Source organism: Trichosurus vulpecula, chromosome 6, assembly GCF_011100635.1.
Source record: "Trichosurus vulpecula isolate mTriVul1 chromosome 6, mTriVul1.pri, whole genome shotgun sequence".
Classification (NCBI taxonomy): Eukaryota; Metazoa; Chordata; class Mammalia; order Diprotodontia; family Phalangeridae; genus Trichosurus; species Trichosurus vulpecula.
Genome location: NC_050578.1, coordinates 132,486,972 through 132,507,510, shown reverse-complemented (window position 1 = coordinate 132,507,510; position 20,539 = coordinate 132,486,972). Strand labels below are relative to the sequence as shown.

The window sequence follows — 20,539 nt, the reverse complement described above, 5'->3', positions numbered from 1 at the left end:
CTCTTTCCTTTTAGAATCAAGAATATTTTTGTTGACCTTGAGTCTTAGCTGGATTCTAGGGGGTACAGAAGTATGATTCAAAGGGAGGATATGAGAGGAGAGCAGTCAGGGAAGAATAATTGGCTGAGAGCCTTGGAATCAAGTGTGAATAGTCTGGATCTTTGGAAAAGGGAAGAGAGTGGTCCTTTTTCTGAACTTCCATTGCTCCAACCATTGCTACCTCATCATTTCACCTTTGTTCTTTTACTGCTTACTACGGGCTTTGCCTCTCAAAGAAGACTACCCTCTTTGAGGGCAGGGACCACATCTTACATTTTTGTATCCTGCCTGGTGCCTAGCACAGGACTAGGTACAGCTTTGCACAATGTAGTTGTTCAGTAAATATTAGCTAATTTAATTAAAAGGGATGACAAATGTTCACTAAAAAATTTCTGAAAGATATATTCTGAGAAGGTAACAAATCTTTCCATTTTCGCTATTTGTTGACTATTTTTATTTGTTGGTTTCTTTCTATATTATCTTATATATTATTATTTAATATTTTTATAATATATAAGAATTAGTTATACATTTATATATTTATTATTTATTTACATTATATTATTTATATATTATTATGTAATATTATTTTATATATTATTTTATTTATTGCTTTCTTTCTATATTATTTTACAACATCATTATATAAAAAAAATCATTTCAGAGCGTAATTACCAAAACACTGCATTATTCTAAGACAATGATGCAGTCATCTTGATTAGCTGAAATATGGGTTATTGGGCCACCTGATGGTGAATCTATTGCTTCCTTTGTGTAGACTCAGTGAAAAACTGCGTTGATCTGACACATTCCAGTTCTGATGGAAGGAGACAGTGAGGAATTAGGAAGCTAGTTTTGATGAAGTTTGTTTCTAGGTCTCACAGATCTCAAAGTCTCCCTCATGCTGAGATTTTCTTCCACCAAGAACCAAGAATCTAAGCTTTTCTACTACCTAGACATTTAAATCATGAAGAAATGTGGCATCACAGGGCTATAACTAGCAGTTTTCATATCTGGTGTAAGCAGATCAAAATGTGATCTCAAATTGATTTTATAATATATGATGTAAAAACAATATAGGAAATAATTAAGACAAAGTCAGTTGAGTAAGAGAGTTGCAAGGCCACTGCATTTTGTTGAAGAAGGTTGTAGGATATATTTAGGTGGCCACCTTGACTGGGGTAGGGAGGAATTCATTTGAGGCCCATATTCTACTTTCTGCTAGCTTCCACTTTGAACTAATAATCTTTGCTAACGAGGTATGTTTCAATTCTGCTAGAGTCCACGAACCATCAAACATAACACAAATGAAATTTCAAAACTTTATAATCTTTTAAAATCATCATTTAAAAAGTTTTAAACCTTCTAAATTTAATTGCTTTTGGACAAAGCCCCACCTGTCCAACTCTAGTTACAACTCTGTATAATAGGAAGGTATGTAATTGTATGCTTTTAAAATTCTTGTCTCTTTTCATGATTTAATTCTTTAAGACAAATCAAACTCTTGGGCAGTTTATTAGGAAATCTTGGACAATTATTCTTGACATCCTCTGATATATATGCTTAGAACTTTTCTTAGCATTATATATTATATATATGTACATATACATATATATGCAAATTACTAAGCTAGATAACTACAGAAGTTCATAGCCTATATAGATTTTCACTGTTTGATGGGTGTTTTTCCCCCTGCAAAGCATCTCAGAGCTTTGGAGGAAAGGGAGCCATTCCTCAGATCTCTGCTCGAAACTTCAGTGTGGTCCCTTCCATTTGCTGGTTATAATGTTTTTCGAATGTCTCATACTGGGCCACTGTGAACTGATTCTTCCAGTCACCTGAAATCCCTGGCAGAAAAGAAAGGATAAAGCATTAATCCATTGTATCACTCTGCCATCAAGCCATTTTTGGTTTGTTTTCCAAATCATGGCCCAATTTTGTATTTTGATCTCTTGCTCGTGTTTCTCAAATTTCTTTAGTTTCTCCAGGTATATAATTCTGGTGGCTTTTCCAACATTATGTTAGCAATCATGGCTTAAATAGCTCTTGAATCACCCAGGAAAGGATTCTGGGATTCAAAATCTGAACAGTTTCATTTTCTTGCTAATTTTATTCAACCCAAATTCTGAATATGAAGAATTCAGAAAGATTTCCACCCAAATCCTTTAGAACGAAAGGGAATGAAATACACCTTTTAAAGAAGGTAGCCCAGCTGTGCTAAGTAGTGCTTGAATATCATCAATATTTCTCTTATTTGTTGCAGTTCAGTCATTTCAGTCCTGCCCAAGTCTTTCTGACCCCATTTTAAGGTTTGGACTGGTTTGCCATTTCCTTCTCTACCTCATTTTATAGATGAGGAAACTGAGGCAAACAGGGTTAAGTGACTTGCCCAGGGTCGCACAGCTGGTAAATGTCTAAGGCCAGATTTGAAATCAGGAAAATGAGTCTTCCTGATTCCAAGCCCACTGTTCTCTCCACTGCACCAAGAATACTTTCAACCCTTTCTTGTAGCTTAGATATCTGTAGGTGGCAGAGAAAATTAATAACATAATAGCATCTAATACTTTAATAGCCTTTAGCATTAATACAGGATGTTCCCAAAGTCTTAGCACAGTTTTAAGCCTCAAATTAATAGGTTTATTGTTGTTGTTCAGTTGTGTTCAACTCTACATGACCCCATTTGGGATTTTCTTGGCATAGATACTAGAGTGATTTGCCATTTCCTTCTCCAGCTCATTTTATAGATGAGGAAACTGAGGCAAAAATAATTGAGTTGCCCAGGGTTACCAAGCTAGTAAGTATCTGAGGCCAGATTTGAACTCAGGAAGATGAGTCTCCTTGACTCCAGGACAGACACTCTATCCATAGTTACCCCCAAATTAGTAGGTAACTGTGTAACATTGTTGAATCCATGATACCCTTTTATATTTCAAGTTTTAAAAGCTTAAATATTCACTAAGAGTTTTTGAACATCCTCTCTAACCCTTTAAGGTTTATAAAACAGCTTCACAAAGATAACCTTTTTAATAATAATGATAACGACTAACATTTATATAGTGCTTACCATATGGCAGGCACTCTGCTAAGTGCTTTATAATTAATTATTAGCTCCTTTGATCCTCACAACAACTGTGGGAGGTAGGTGCTATTATTATGATCAGCCCCATTTTACAGATGAGGAAACTGAGGCAGACAGAGAGGCTAAGTGACTTGTCCAAGATCATACAGCTATTAAATGTCTGGGGCTGGATCTGAACTTGAGTCTTTCCAATTCCAGGTCTTGCACTCTGTCCTAGACTCCAGGTCCACTTAGTTGTCTAGTAAAACCCAATCTTAGCAAACCCCAACAAGGAATTTCATTATTTTCATAAATGTGTGAATTGAGTATTTTCTTATCAAATTTGCTAAAGCAGACAGATACTCTTGACTGTATATTTGTATCCTTCCCCCATTAGATTACAAGTTCCTTGAGGGTAAGGACAGTCTTTTGCTTCTTTTTGTATCCCCAGTGCTTAGCATGGTGCCTGGAACATAGCAGACTCTTAGTAAGTGTTTTTTGAACTCAAGTGAATTGAATTTCTGGGCAGTAAGTGCAGAAAATTGCTGAGTTAGGCTAAACCCCAACAGATGCTCTAAGCTCCACCTCATTTTCAATCATCTACTCATCCACAGCGTTTGCTGTGGATGTTGGCTAACTATATAAGATGGAATTTTAGAACCAGAAGGGCCCTTGGTGATCGTCTGGTTTAACCTACTTATTTTATCAATGAGGGAACTGCTTAGGGAAGAATGCACACCCCAGCTACCCTTGCTCCTATTTCTCTTACAGTTACTGATGCTTTCCTGAGGAAGGAAACCCAGGTCATTCCAGTAGCTCAAGGTGTCTTGGTCCAGTAAAGGATCCCAGGGAAGACATTGGTTGGGATACTCACTTTGGATGCTAAGGGAAAGTTCTCACCCCAAAATTTCCCATCCGTTAGGTTTGTGGCAGTAAAGATGTTTGCCACAGAATATTGCCTTGAAGTTGTATTTTTCTTTTTGCCTGCACCTCATTGCTTTTCTAAATCACCCATAAGGCAGCTAGGTGGTACAGTGGCTAGAGTACCAGGCTTGGAGTCTGGAAGATCTGAGTTCAAATCCAGCCTCAGACACTTACTGACTGTGTGATCCTGGGCAAGTCACTTAACCCTGTTTGCCTCAGTTTCTTCATCTGTAAAATGACCTGAAGAAGAAAATGGCAAACCTCTCCAGTATCTTTGCCAAGAAGTCCCCAAATGGGGTCATGAAGAGTCAGACGTGACTGAACAACAACAAAAAGTCACTTATGGTTTCTATTTCCCCTCTCCCACTCCTGCCATTATTAAGCCATTTAGTCTCATGGAATTTGGGGGCTGGACTAGATGAGCTTTCAGATCTCTTCCAATTCCAAAATCCCACATATTTTCAGATATGAGTTCTCCTGTTAGACTCTCACCCTTTCTCATAAAGGGAGATACGCTGTGGTCCATTTCTTTTTCTGGTGCCGTGGTGTAATTGGTTGCTGGGTTCTGTTTCATAATATTGAAGGAAGTGTGATAGAGGATTTTATTCACAATTTCTTCTGGCAAATCCTTTTCCAGGAACTTCAGCACTTTCAGTAGTTCACGTTTTGGGTCCTAGAGAATCAAGGAATCACAGAATTTTAAAGTTGGAATTTCAATGTCTAGGTAGCTCAACTCACACTTGGAAGAAATTCCCTATTATAATAGGCCAACAAATGGCTATACAGCTTCTGTCTGAAGACCTCCAAAGAAGAGACCCCACCACGTTTCAAGGCAGCTCATTCCACTTTGGGACAGCTCTCACTTTTAGGAAGTGTTTTCCTGACGTCATACCTAAATTACTTTCTTTGTGCCGTCCACTTCTTGCTTATGGTTGTGTTTTCTTAGCCAAACAGAACACGTGAAAACCCTCTTCCAAATGATAGCCCTGCAAATACTTGAAGACAGCTAGTAAGTCCTCCCAAGTCTTTTCTTCTCTGATCTATCCTGTTCCTTCAATGGATCATTATGGGCTCAAGACCTTTACCATCCTGGCTACTTGCTCTGGGTATTCTTCAGTTTATCAAAATCCTTCTAAAATGGAGGACAGTACTCCACATGCTGGTTGGTGAGGGAAGAATACATTTGTACTAACACTTCCCTACTCCTAGAAGCTATGCTTCCCTGAAAGAAGCCCAAAATAGTATTAGCTTTTTTGGGTGCCACATAACCTCTGACGCATATTGACCTCATGGTCCACTAATCTCCTTCAACTTTCTTTTTTAAAGAAAAATTCCTTTTTCTGGCATTCTGGGAAGATGGTGGAGTAGGTCAGAAATTTCCAACCTCTTCAAATTTCTTCCAGAAACAGAACATCACCACAAAATGAATGTAGAGCAGCAAAAATAATGGGGTAAGGCAGTTGTCCTCATAAGACAGCTTGAGAGGACGTCAGGAAAGATACAACCTTATCTAATCATTTCTTCCCATCTCTTATATAGAAAGCTGATTTCTTTTTGTACTGAAGCTTGAGATTTGACATTTGTCTCTACTGAATTTCATCTTGTTAGAACCAGGCCAATACATTACCCCGTAAAGGCCCTTTGGGGTCCTGACTTTATTGTCCAGTGAGTTAACTATCCCTCCCAACTTTGAGTCATTTGCAAATTGGAGGAGCATGCCATTTATGCCTTTATCTGAGTCATTGATAAAAATGTTAAATAGCACAGGGTGAAGCACAGATCTATGTGGCAACCCACTGGAGACCTCCTGGGCCATTGACATTGAATCATTCACAATAACTCTTTGAGTCTGGCCATCCAACCAGTTTTGAATTCATCTAGTTGTGTTCTTGTCTAATTCATCTCTCTTCATCTCCACAAGAAGAGTGTGAGATGCTTTGTTATAAGAAGATAGAATGACTGTAAGAGTCATATTTGAAATAATTACATGAATGATGAGAGTTTCAAGGGCAGAAGGTAGGTAGAGTTTCTTTCATGCAGAAGAGGGTTCTTTTTCTCTCACCTCCTTCATATCTTCATAGAAGAGGTAGAGGATACGGTAGTCCTTCTTCTTCTCCCACCAGCCCTTCACATGGTCATACCAGGAACCAAAACACGCTATGTTACAAAAGGTAAGACATTCAGAGAAAAAGAAGGACTTAAAGAAAACCACCCACATTTCTTGTTATTGTCACCATTACCACCTTATCCACTTTCATTCAAGAAGCATTTATTAATGGCCAACTTTGTTGAAAACTCTGCTATATTTAGGGATCTAAAGGAAAAAAAAACAACAACAAGGAACATACCTTCAAGGAACTTACATTTTGCTGTGGTAATACAATATGCTTAGTACCTATGCAATGAAGGCACTATGTTCTGGGAATAAGAAAAGATACACTATAAAAAATAAACTGTCCCTGTTACCAGCTAAAGGCCATCTACACACACACACACACACACACACACACACACACACAAAATGAATAGTATTACAAAGTGAGGAAGTGGAAGTGCTAAATGCCTTGTAGAAACAATGGGTGAAATGGGAGTTCAGAGAAGGAAGAGATCATGCTGAACTGGGGATCAGCTCTGAGATTAGAGGAGCTGGGTTCAAATCCTGCCTCTTTCACTAATCTATTATGTGATTTTGAACAAGTTATTTACCTCTCTGGGGCTCAGTTTCTTTATTTTTAAAATGCAAGAGTTGGACTGGATGCCTTCTTTGGTCCTTTGCAGCTCTGGATCTATGAGCCTATGCAAGAAGTTGGGACTTAAGCAGAGCCTTGTAGGACTTAAATCATAAGAGAAGACAGGGAAGGGCATGTTAGGCAGCTAGAATATCATGAGTAAAAGTAAAAAGGTGGAACTGTAAGACAGGCTTGGGAGGAAAGAAGTTGACACATTTTTTGTTGGAGGAGAAGATTGAAGGTTGGGAAGGCAGGCCCCAAGGCAGGTTGTGCTGTGACTTGAATGCCAGTCTGAGGATAAGGCTCCACTGATTATCCTATTCAGTTAAAAGTAATTGCCTTTGTTAGATAAGAACATCTTTTTGATTGACAAGCAGAATCAGTGTGCAGGGCCTGTTCACCTCCATGAATCAATCAAAGCCATCATGTGAGAGTGGGATCCCACTCTTGAATCCAGACCCTTAACAATTGCAGGTTCTGAGATAATTTCTTCCTTTCATGCAAATTCCTTAGGGCATGACCAATCTCTCACTCAGTGGCTTTGAGGGATTCAAGGAGGTGTATAGGCTTTGTTCATACTCCACTCTGATTCAGTCAAAAGGATCTTTTTACCTAATTTGTTGGGGGCAGTAAAGTGGTGCTGAAGTGGGTAGAGTGAAGGGCTTGGAGTCAGGAAAACATCTTCCTGGTGAAGTGACTCTAGCTGTTGACCCTGAACAAGTCACTTAACTCTGTTTGACTCAGTTTCCTCATCTGTAAGGTGGAGAAAGATGTGGCATATACCTCTAGTATCTTTGTCAAGACAACCCCAAATGGGATCATATAGAGTCAGACGGGACTGAAAACAACTGAACAACATCAACAAAAATAACCTAATTTGTTAAGGTTAGGTAATTACTTTTAAGATGGCAAGATAATCTATGTAGTCCCTCCCTTATACCAGACCAAGTCATCTCTACTTTATTCTGTAGGAACTGAAGATTTTAAACAAGAGCAAATTTTGCACAATGTGGCAGATTTGAGAAGGTACAGATTGGAGACAGGAAGACAAGTTAGGAGATTGCTGTCACATAAGATCACGCAGTGTCTGAGTATGGATTTGAACTCAAGTCTTCCTAACATCCTAATAGAAGCCAGCATTCTATTCACTGTTCCACCAGCTGTCTAAGAGAACAGGAAATGGAGAAAGGGCCCTCGATCAATATGTTTTGATTCACCATGAACTCAATGTCTTCTTATTTAGTCACTCAGGAATCAAGCATTTATTAAGTACTCACTGTGTGTTCTAGGACACTTTTTGCTTTTGAGCTCTGAGCTCCAATGAATAGTTAATCTTACCCTTTCCGGTCATGAAAGTCTCCAGAAACTCCTCCCAGGTACCAGGATCTGGGTGCATCTTTGCCATCTGGTAGAAATAATAGTAAGAGACAGCTACATCCTTAGCATTTCGCGCCACATAGATCATCTGTGGGAAGAGATGGGAGATTTGTGGGGGTTCATTCATGTTCTTTTAAAAGAAGACAATTAAGTGACTTCAGTAACATGTACTTGTATTATTAGAACAGATGTTTCCCCTTCCTACTCTCAGGTTTAGGCCTCCACATCTGTCCTCTGACATAGAGCCTCCATGGCTTTTTCTTAGCACAACATGGAGGGGAGAGGGCACCACTTTCAGGCCTCCAGCCATGTGCCAGAGCCAGCTCAAACTGGCTTGAGAGAACTGATTTAAATTTTCAATGTGAGCATTTACACCTCCAGTATTGGCAAAGGCTACAAATCAGGGCTTGGTTTATTATTTTGTTGATTGTCTATAATTAAGAAAGTTGTGGAGAAAATGTTAATAATGTAGATTAATTAAACTTAAAAGTGCCCAGCCTATATTTTTTCCTCCTGAGGTTGTTCAGTGGTTTAAGTTGTATCCAACTATTTTTGACTCCATTTGGGGTTTTCTTGGCAAAGATTGTGGAGTGGTTTGCCATCTCCTTTTCCAGTTCATTTTACAGATGAGAAAACTGAGGCAAACAGGGTTAAGTGACTTGCCCAGAGTCACACAGCTAGTAAGTGTCTAAGACAGTATTTGAGCTCAAGTCTGACTCCAGGCCCAGAGCTCTATCCACTGAGCCACCTACCTGCCCTTTAGGGCTCAATTGCTAAACGATCACCAGTACACCACCATGTCTTCTAACAAGGAAGAAATTATGTCATCAGAAATACAAATGTCTTACTATGAAAAAACTCCAGCTGACCAAAATCCAATTGAACTTTAACCTTCAATTAGAATCTTTTTCTGCACTCTCTCTTTAGGGGAAATGAGCCAATCACAAGAAAGCAAGCCTAACATCAGAGATTCCATTAAAAAACCCCCGAATACTTCTGGCATATGTCCACAGTTGGGGATGTTATAGATAAGGCTCATCCTTTGGGAGAGGAGCCGATGAGTTGACTCTTTCCACCCTGTGATTTTTATGAGTATATTTCTCCTACCAAAGAGCAATTGTTCTGTGGAGTGGGGAGACTCACTTTATATTTTGAACACGAAATGTTTAGTTTTTTCCTTACATGTCATCCTCCCCCCACCCCGAGGATGAAAGCAGAGACTGTTTTGTTTTTGTTTTTGTATGTCTGGTATAGTACCTATCACATGTAGGCACGCCATACCAGCTTGTTGAGTTTTGAAGTTTCTTGGTTAGATTTAAAAAAAAAATATGTCAGCCAATTTTCATGACTTAGGAGGTAATAACTGCTAGCATTTCTATTTTACTATTACTCTTGAAAATTTGCAAAGCTCTTTATATATCATATCTCACTTGAGCCTTTTCTTTTTTTTTGGAGGGGGAGGCAAGGCAATCAGAGTTAAGTGACTTGCCCAAGGTCACACAGCTAGTAAGTGTCAAGTGTCTGAGGCCAGATTTGAACTCAGGTCCTCCTGACTCCAGGGCTCTGTTCACTGTGCTGCCTAGCTGCCCCTCTCATTTGATTCTTGCAACAACTCTGTGAGGTAGGTGTCATTATCATTCTCATTTTACAGATTAAAAAACTGAAGCAGACAAAGGTTAAGTGACTTGACTAGGGTCAAACAGCTAGTGTTTGAGGGAGGATTGGAACTCATCTCCCTGTCTTGATCTAGCACTTTATCCTTTAGGTCACCTAGCTCTAATAATATATATATATATATATATATATATATATATATATATATATATATATATATATATATATATATGTATAATAAATATGTATTGAGTATAATAAACTCAATTTATTTATGACTGCAATGACTTGGTGTTAATATTTGGATGTATTAGAGGTTGCCAGGTCTTCTCTCCCCATCTATTCTGGCAAGAGCACAGTGCCATGGGAACATTCAAGGTGGAGCTGAAAAAAGAGACAGCTTTTGATTTCACTCTCTACTTTTTGTTTTCCTGAAAGAACACGTGCCCATGGAACTCTTTTTTTTTTGGAGGAAGGAAGCAAAGCAAAGCAATTGGGGTTAAATGACTTGTCCAAGGTCACACAGCTAGTAAGTGTGTCAAGTGTTTGAGATTGGATTTGAACTCAGGTCTTCCTGGCTCCAGAGCTGATGCTCTACACACTGCACCACCTAGCTGCCTCCCTGGAACTCTTTCTGAGACTTCTTGTGGGAAGTAGGGAGTGAGGGCAGGAGTTATCTCTCCCTTTAAATAACTACTATTGAGTGGGCAGCTCCTCCTGCTCAGTGGCCAGTAAGGGTGTTGCATTACCATCTCAAAGACCAAGTCCTTCAGGTGGGTCAAAAGTGTCCTTGGAGGTGGCCCAGGGGAGCTTAGCTCACCCCCACCTGCTTCAATGAGGGATACTCCCATTACATCAAAAGAATAATATTAATGCATTGCAATCATCAAAGCAAATGCTACCTGTGTTGATTACATTTTACTTACTAAGTCATAAAAGTTGGCTACTATATGAAGTTTTAAAACCATTTATTCATCTATTCATTTATTGAGTTTCTTCTATGTGGGGCAGTTAGGTGGTGCAGTGGATAGAACACTGGCCCTGGAGTCAGGAGGACCTGAGTTCAAATTTAGCCTCAGACACTTGACACTTAGTACCTGCATCACCCTGGGCAAATCACTTGCTATTTGCTAGTCATACAAAGATAATAGCAAAGTAGCCCCTGCATTTAAGAAACTTAGAATTCTTTGGGTGTGGGGAGAGAAATGACATATCAAGAAAACTAAATAAAAAATATACAAGTACAAGGTACTTTTCATGGGGAGGATTCATAATGAGGGGAATTCTGTAAGAGGTGGAATTTGCGCTAAGCCTTTAAGCAAGCTAGAGACGCTGGGGCAGAAGTAGGAGGGAGTTTATTCTAAGCACAGGAGACACCTTGATAAACCATAAGAGGCAAGAAGTGGAAGGCCATAGGAACATAGATCTTTGGCTGGAAAGGACCTTCTAAATCCCTCATTTTATAGATGAAGGAACTGAAGGTGAGTTAACTCAGCCAGGGTCACACAGGGAGTTCAGCACCCGGGACAGCAACATCTATGGTTTCCTTGGAATTTAGTGCATGCAGGAGCTTATTTGTACTATGGCTGAGAAAGTGGCCTGGAGATAGGTTTTGAAGTGATTCAAAGGTCAAGTGGAGGAATTTGTATTCATTCTAGAGTCCAACAGGAGTCCTATAAACTTCTTTAATGGAGGAGTGACCTGCTTAGACCTGTGCTTTAGGAATATCAATTCTTCAGGTTTGACCTGGGATGACTGATAAGAGTTGTCCAACAGCCAGGGTGATCAACGGACTTTCCAGTGAGGGATGCTTACTCTTGAATAGATTCCATTCAATTAATTCATTCATATGTTTCTTAAGATCTACTACGTGTCAGGCACTGTGCCAGATACTAGGGATACAAAAATGGTTAAGGAAATAAGAAAGTAGATCTTATCCTAAAGGAATTTCTATTCTTTTTGGAAGAAATAACCTTCATAAGTACTGTTGACTTGATGTGACAGCTTTATTCCATTGCATTATACTGCAATATTATGTCCCATATATATGTAGAAACATAATATTATTGTGGCAGAATCCCTAGGAAAGGAAGCAGATTGGTGGCCCAGTACATAAAGCACTAGACCTGGAGTCAGGAAGAGCTGAGTGCAAATCCAGACTCAGACATTTCCTAGCTTTTTGACCTTAGGGAAGTCACCTAACCTCTGACTCAGTTTCCTCATTGGCAAAATTGGGATAATAAAAGGACCTATCTCTGATTGTGAGGACAAAACGAGATAGTATTTGTAAAACATTTTGCAAACCTTAAAGTGCTATATAAAATGATACCCATTATTAAAATTCTGTACCTCTGATTCCACAGATCTCTGATTAGTGGCATGGAGTCCCTGTACACAAGATCTTATCTAATTGTCTCCTCCCTGGGAAGCAAATACCTCTCCCATTAATGAGAGATGGAAGTTCTGGCTGGACAAGGCCAGCCTCCCCCTCAGGCTCCTCCTTCCTTTAGAATTAATTACCTCACCATCACTCTTCCACAGAAAAGAGGGAAGGAGTTCCACCGGCAGGTGGGTTTTCCTTTAAAATTAATTACCTTACAGTCATTCTTCCACAAAGAAGAGGGAAGCAGTTCCACCGGCAGGTGGGTTTTCACCAGGCGTGGGGACTTCAATTCTTCCAATTGCTTTATGCCTGTAAGTGCAGAAAGAAATAACCAAGATTGGTGATGATTAGTTCTGCCTCGTCACATATGGGAGTTCCTGTAGTCTGAGTCATCATTAGCATGCTCTTTCCTGGTTAAAATCCATTACGTAATTGATAAATTACATAAATCTAATTTCATGGTGTAGTCAATATTTTTCCCCATCTTTTTCTTTAAAAATAAAGTTTAATTCTGGAAAACCATGGCTTGTGGAATCATCTTTCTCTGAATCTCTTGAAATCAGTTCATGGGTTAGAGCTGGAACCTTCTAGGTCCTCAAATTTGCCCCCTTGACTGAATCCAAACTTCACAGAATAAATCCCCTTAATAAAAGGATTTGTTCTGTAAAACTTGGAATCAGTGTAAAGGCCGCACCCAAGGACCTAGAGAGCCACATGTGGCCTCAAGGCTGCAGGTTCCCCACCACTGGAACAGTGTACTTTTCTACATAAAGCTTTACTAGAATGTACGTGGCATTTGGCTAGGTTTGTATTGACACACTGGGACCAAATCTCCCCTGAAGACTAACGGCACTATTTAAACATCTTTACTTCTTGATGTGGGCTGTTAAGGTTTTGTAAAGCTGATTTGGCCCGTAAAAGTCTCTGTGCCATAGTAACAAAGAGAAGAGAAGAGCAAAGAAGTTAAAGAAACATAATGACATCGGGAGACACAAAATTTCAATTGGATAGGGAGCCAGGCTTGGAGTCAGGAAGAGCTAGAGAGCTGGGTTCAAGTCCTGCCTAATAAAGACATACATACATATGTACAAAAGCTACATAACCATGGGCAAATCATTTAACCTTTCCATGCCCCAGGCAAATGCCAAAGCGTCAGTTTAGATTTAGAGCTCATTTTTTGGTAAAGGCAGTTGGGGTTAAGTGACTTGCCCAGGGTCATACAACTAGTAAGTGTCTGAGGCCAGAGTTGAAGTCAGGTCCTCCTGACTCCAGGTCCACTGCTCTATCCACTAGGTCACCCAGCAGCCCTTGGAGCCAATTTTCATCAGGGGAGGAAGGAAGAAAACAAGTACCTACTATGAAGGTAGTATGCTAAGCACTTTACAGATATGATCTAATTTGATCCTCACAACAACCCTCTGAGGTAGGTGTTATTATTATCCCCATTTTACAGGTAAGGAAACTGAGGCATACAGGGTTAAGTGACTTGCCCAGGGTCACACAGCTAGTAAGTGTATGAGACCAGATCTGAACTCATGAAGATGAGTCTTCCTGACTCTAGGTCCAGCACTCTATCTACTGTGCCACCTTAGTCACCATATATGCAAATTCACATATTAGTAATTTATATTATACTTGGCTGCTATTTTTCTAAATAATTCCATTAGGAACGTATATGTTTTACCAATAAATATTTCATTCATATTTAAACATGCCACCATTTGGGGGTTAGAGGAAGCCATTACTGACTCCATTTTGCAGATGGAGAAATGATGGGGAAATTGATTGCCCATAAAGTGAATGAATAGTTGCCCACATTTCTATAACACTTTAAGGTTGGTCAGACCCTTATCATACCACAATCCAGTCATATAAACATGTCATCATGCTTATCCTATTACAGTTGAGGAAATAGGCTTAGTGGGATTGAGTTCTTTTTGGTTCCACAACTAATACAGGTCAGAGCTTGACCCATATTGACTCCAGTGTCAAAATGGGCTTTGAACCCAGGGCTCCTAATATCAAGTCCAGTTTTCAATTCACTATGGCAGCTGCTTTTCAAATGAAAGGGAAAGAAGTATAATTTAGACAGAGTATGGTTGCCCATAGAGTGGCTTTAAGATTTGCAAAGTTGCTTGACATACATGATGTCACTTGCTGTTCACCCTCTGAGACAGAAGATATTATTACCCCCATTTTATAGATGAGAAAACTGAGGCTGAGAGATGTCGAGAGACTTGCTTAGCATCATAGAGCTTGGAAATATCTGAGGTAGGCATTAAACTCAGTCTTCCCATGCTGAGCCTAGTGCTTCATCCTTTGTGTTATTTTTTCTGGGAAGTGGGTCATGGGACAAGTTTTGATAGCATCCAGAAAGGTCAGGAAGACTAGGACTTGCTTCAGTGGAGAGAGAGCCTTACGCAGTGATGATTCAACATGGCTAGCAAAGCCAAGGGGGAGGATGTTGCTATATGAGAAGGGTCTGCTGAGAAACAAAGACTTGGCTTGGGTTCTTGTTTTGCTTGGGGACAGTGCTTCCTTCCAGAACAAATGTAGGAAATATTTCATAAGCACATTCAAGACTTGCCTTTAGGATCTGATCAAAGTTCTAAAATCTTTAGATCTAAACTTAGGGAATGATGTGTTTCTTGGCAAGTGAAAGGCTGTCTCCTGCTTCTCTTCTCACGGCCCTCTTACCCCCGAAGAGGTTGCAGAATGAAAAGAGAGAGTGTGCTCCTATTATCTGATGATCAGACTATTATAATTTGTTATTTTCTCAGCTTACAATTGATTAGCTTTCTGTGCTTTTGTTTTTGGCTTTGCAGATTTTTTCACCATAACTTTTCATAATGTCTGCTCTAGAGATGATAGAAAGAGTATGAGAATGTTGATTTCTTGTAAGGTAAAGACACATTTGTTGGAAATACCATTTACAAATCCCGGTATTATCAGTTCCATGAAAGGGACTCGATTGAATATAGCATCTCGTTTGCATTTCTCTACATCCCCATTGTTATAGATGAGATCCAACATTTCGCTGACCCAGGTGGTACCTAAAAAAAATTACAAAATGAGGTTCACTAAATTAAGAAAAAGACCTCTATTTTAATTTTATGGCAGCAAGATTATTTAAAAAAAAAACAAAACATTTTCACACAAAAGAACTGAAGGCGGCTAAGTGGCTCAGTGGACAGAGCACTGGTCCTCAAGTCAGCAGGTCCTGAGTTCAAATCTCCCCTAAGATACTTGTGTGACACTGTGCAAGTCAATTAGCTTTGGTTTGCCTCAGTTTCCTCGTTTGTAAAATAAAGATAATAATAGTACCTACTCCCAGGGTTGTTGTGAAGATCAAGTGATATAAAATTTAAAATGCTTAGCACAATGCCTGGCACCTAGTAAATGCTATGTAAATGTTAGCTATTGTTATCAGGAGGGAAATGATTTGATAAAGTTATGGGAAAATAAAAGTGGGAATGAAGGGGACCTAACAGCAGCAGATCTCAAAGTATACCACAAGCAGAAATCATCAACATGTTTTGGTCCTAGTTAAGGACCAGATTCACAAGATATAGAAGCCAATGAACATAGTAACCTAACTTAATGTTTGATAAACCCAAAGATCACAGCTAAAGAAATAAGAACTCAATGTTTGATAAATATTGCAGGGAACACTGGACAGCAGTCTGGCAGAAATTGGGTTTAGACCAATACCTTCCACCATATACCAAGCTAAGCTCCAAATTAATACATGTCTTAGATATAAAAGGTCATATCATAGACAGATTAGAAGACAAATCATGGGAAACATAAGAATCAATCATTAAGAACTTAGATGACTATTATGAGCCAGGTATTTGGGAATCCTTACTTCTAAGGAGCTTATATTCTGTCAATGTGAATGAGAAAAGCAGGCAATCCCTTGGAGAGTGTGGTGTGGGACAACCACCACCATCACCACTACCACCCAACAACAACAGCATTTATGTAGCATTTTGAGGTTTGCAAAATGTTTTACAACCATTATCTCATTAATGTCCTCACAACAATCCAGGATAGACAGGCTCTATTACTCAGGGAAAGCCCTACTGTGTGCCCAACCCTATGAGATTTGTAACCAGGTAAAATCTGGTTAAAGTGAACATTAAAGGGTTGAGAAAGGGGAGCTGATAAAATGTTGCAAAGGGATGTAATGAGTTTTGCTAATCCCACAGTTCACTATACCCCAGTTATAGGTAGGAGGCATCTAATGCAGGATTCAAACTCAGCTTTTCTTGATTCCATGTCTTGTTGCCTAGAAGCCACCATGTCATCTAGAAGAAGAAATGTTTGCTGGTTGATTGTCCCAGCAAAGGAGACTGAAAAGTCCTGGAGGAGTTGCTGTGAGAGACACATATAAAAGGATAACAGATTTATGTGCAAGAGGTATTAGCGATCTTTTGGTCTCAAGTGATTTGCCCAAGATGAGGAGAGCTAGAGTTTGAATTCAGATTGGGTGACTTCAGATACAGTACTCTTTTGACTATATTACTGAGATACAGATCTGGTTGGTCTGGATTTGTCAAGCTGTTCTTATAAAACACAGAAAAATCGATTAAGGCCATTCAGAATCAAATGAAGTAACCGGTACTGGAGAAGACAAGTTGTTAGCATTGCAGATACAAAGCCATTCTGATTTGCTAACTAAATACAAACCAATTAATAATCTATTTGGACTAATTAGGATGAAGCCCTTGCTTGTGAGATATTTGTGTATGACATTGCTATTTTGATGACTGAAAAGCAGAAAAAGGATGTAGAATTTATTGGTCTTCAATCAAGAAGGCTTGGTCTATTCTATTTAACTCAAGTAAGAGCTAATAGTCTTAAAAGAGGGCTTCTTAACCAGAGGTCCATGGGCCTTGTTTTGTAAATAGATTTCTGGGGGTTCATGACTTTGGAAGGGGAAAATGACACCTTTATTTTCATTAACCTTGAACTGAAAACTAGCATGTCTCTTATTTATTTAAAAAATTACTCTGCAAAGGGTTCCCTAAGCTTTATAAAATTGCCAAAGGAGTCTATGTCACCAAAAATGTTGAGAATCCTTCAGTTTTTAAAATGGAATGATTCACCAAATTTGGGTGGGAGCCATTTGGCCATTTGTGGAAAAGTGAGTTTGGATGCCAGCACACAAGGGATAGGAATAGGCACTGAAATCCCAGGGGAGGAAACTCCCTCATCATTTTCTCTGCAACTTACCATCTTCAATCAATCAATCAATCAATCAATCAATAAATCAACATTGATTCAGAGCCCACTTTGTTCCAGGTACTGTACTAAGTGCTGGAGCTACAAAAAGAAGCAAGAGACAGTCCCTGCCCTCAAGGAGTTCACAATCCAAAGGGGGAGGCAATGAGCAAACAAATATGTATGAGCTATGTACAGGATAAATAAGGGAATAGTTAAAAGAGGGATGCCACTGAAATCAAGAGGGGTTGAGGAAGGTTTCCTCTAAAAATGAGATTTTAGTTGGTACTTCAAAGAAGCCAGGGAAGCTGGCAGGTAGAGAAGAGGAGGGTGAGCATGCCAGGCATGGGGGAGAGCCAGAGAAAATCTCGATAACTGAGAAATTTGATGGTTCAGCCAGGAGGCCGGTGTTACTGGATCAAAGAGTACATGCCCAGGTTTAAGGTGTAAGAAGACTGGATAGGTAGTAGGCAGCTAGGTTATGAAGAGCTTTGAATGCCAAATAGAGCACTTTACATTTGATTCTGGAAGTTGTAGGGAGTCATGGGAGTTTCAGTAGAGAGTCATAAGTAGGGAGATTACCTGGTGAGATCTGAGCTTTAGGAAAATCATTTAGAGTCTTAAAGAGTTGTCTAGATCAGTGGGATCAAATTCGAATAGAAACAGCCCCTAAACCATACACGAGGATCCTTGTGGGCTGCGTATTGACTTACAACAACACACACATACATACACACACACACACACACACACACACACACACACACACATATATATTGCCTAGATCATTGGGGTCAAATTGAAATAGAAAGGCCCCTAAGCCATACATGAGGATCCTTGTGGGCTGCATATGCACTTAAAACAACACATACATGCATACACACACACACATATAGATATATACATATTGTCTCGATCAGTAGGGTCAAACTGAAATAGAAATGGCCCCTAAACCATACATGAGGATCCTTGTGGGCTGTGTATGGACTTACAACAACATATACAAACATACATATATACATACATATATAGATATAGATATATACATATTGTTTAGATCAGTGGGGTCAAACTGAAATAGAAAGCCTCTTAAACCATACATGAGGATCCTTGTGGGCTGCATATGGACTTACAACAACATACACACACACATATATAATAGATAGACATAGATATGGATATATACATATATATTTAAATTAATACAGCAACACATAAAAATCAGATAGGAACTCCATTTTAATCAGGTTCCAACTGTACTTTGGAGAGCTATGGGCAACATATGCCTGATGACTGCATATTTGACACCTCTTATGCAGAGCATTGAGAGAAGGAGTGATTGGCTTAGTATCACATAGGCAGTAGGTGACAGAAATGGGATCTAAACCATCTTTCTGATTTGGAGGCCAGTACTCCAACTACAGTAGCACATTGTCTTTGTAAATGTCTTATAATTGTCTTAGTGAAGTGACTGAACTCACCAGATTTGGGATAGGTGGAGATGAGAAGGTCATCTGGTCTGGCCTCGAATCCTTCTACCTCAGACCATGCTTCTGCGATGGTCCAGAAGAGAGGGACTCCATGAACATCTACTAATTCTTGTCTGAACATATCTTTTTTGTCCATTTTTCAGAGACTGGTTTTAAAACAAACAAATGGAATACACCCATGAATATTGGCAGAGTTTACGAAATACTCATTTTGACACTATCATTTGATATATACTTTATGTGTATATATATACATATGTAATGTTTTTTGGGGTCAATTAAACAATAAACTACACCCTATTATAATAAAGATATTTAGTCACAATTATTAAGCCACATATTGTAAAATCCTGATTAACATTGATTATTGAGCAGACAATAGTTTTGACTTCCAACATCACCACCGTGGAGATAATACAATGAATTGGGCATTTGGAAGAACTCCCAGAGTTCAAAATTAACAAACTGCTTGCAAGATCTTCAGTAATACTATCTTCTTCCCTTTCTTTGTATCCTCAGTGATTACCACAGCAGCTGGCATACAAATGTTTGTTGATTGATTGACTAACATAGAATGATTCAGAGAAGCTATAAAGGTTAGATAACTTTTGGACCATATTCTCCTTAATGTATGTAAAAGTTGAGATATACTTGTAGTAATTTAAATAGCTTATTTTGCATACATGGAAATTGAATAATACTGGGCTGAGTGGTTCAGTTTTTCTTTGAGACATTCAATCAACTTTTATCAACATGAGGTCCTGGAAATTAATCCCTTTTTTATTAATTTAATTACAGGGTTAGAATCTAAGTTCAAAATTCTTGTCAGGAAAAACAAGTGAAAGCAAAAACAAGGATATGAAAAAAATCAGGCAACTGTCAATTCTTAAAGTACCTTCAATGGTCCAAGTTTTAGCTTTGGCTAAAATAGTAATAAACCAATTAATTAATATACATTTATTTAGTCAGCTGGGTCCTGATAAGTGTGAATAGTGAATCCTGTGTAGTAGTCACATTATTTCAATTCCCTCTGCATATTTCCATTGGACAGGAGCCAATAACCATATTTTATTTTACTTTATTTTTTTAGATGACCACATGAGAGCCTTATTATTTTTTTAAGTTAATTTTTTATTTTTAGTTTACAACACTCAGTTCCACAAGTTTTTGAATTCCAAATTTTCTCCTCCTCTCTCTCCTCTCCTCTCCCCCTCCAAGATGGCATGTAAGCTGATATAGGTTCTACATATACCTTCACATTAAACTTATTTACACAATAGTGAAGTTGTAAAGAAGAATTATAACCAATGGAATGAATCACGAGAAAGAAGAAACAAAACCAAAAAAGAAGGAAAAAAAGAGTAAATAGTTTGCCTTAGACTCCATAATTCTTTCGCTGGAGGTGCATAGCTTTTTCCATCATGAGTCTTTTGGAGCTGTCTTTGAACCTTGTATTGCTGAGAAGAGCCAAGTCTATCAAAGTTAGTCAATAACTGTATTTTAAAGAATTGTAAGTTCAAATGGTGTGAATTTGAATATGTATGGCCACCTAAGGGATTCCTTATTCATACTAATTCAGATCTAGATGGCACACAATAGATTTCAATAACCAACTAACTGAACAGCCATTTTTTTTTTCTGTATCGCTTATCTCAGGGAGGATTCTTTCAGATATCCTCTTGCTGTCAGTGCTGACTTT

General features: G+C 38.8%; 1 protein-coding gene across 1 annotated transcript; it reads right to left on the bottom strand.

Moving 5' to 3' along the window:
• Positions 1-1,773: 1,773 nt before the first annotated feature.
• SULT1E1 (sulfotransferase family 1E member 1) lies at positions 1,774-18,986 on the bottom strand. The gene is made up of 7 exons (XM_036763807.1): positions 18,832-18,986; positions 15,052-15,177; positions 12,336-12,433; positions 8,089-8,215; positions 6,084-6,178; positions 4,514-4,694; positions 1,774-1,886 (listed from the first exon to the last, which is right to left on the bottom strand). The coding sequence occupies exons 1-7, from the start codon at positions 18,974-18,976 to the stop codon at positions 1,774-1,776; spliced, it is 885 nt and encodes a 294-aa protein (XP_036619702.1). The 5' UTR covers positions 18,977-18,986.
• Between the last annotated feature and the right edge of the window lie 1,553 nt (positions 18,987-20,539).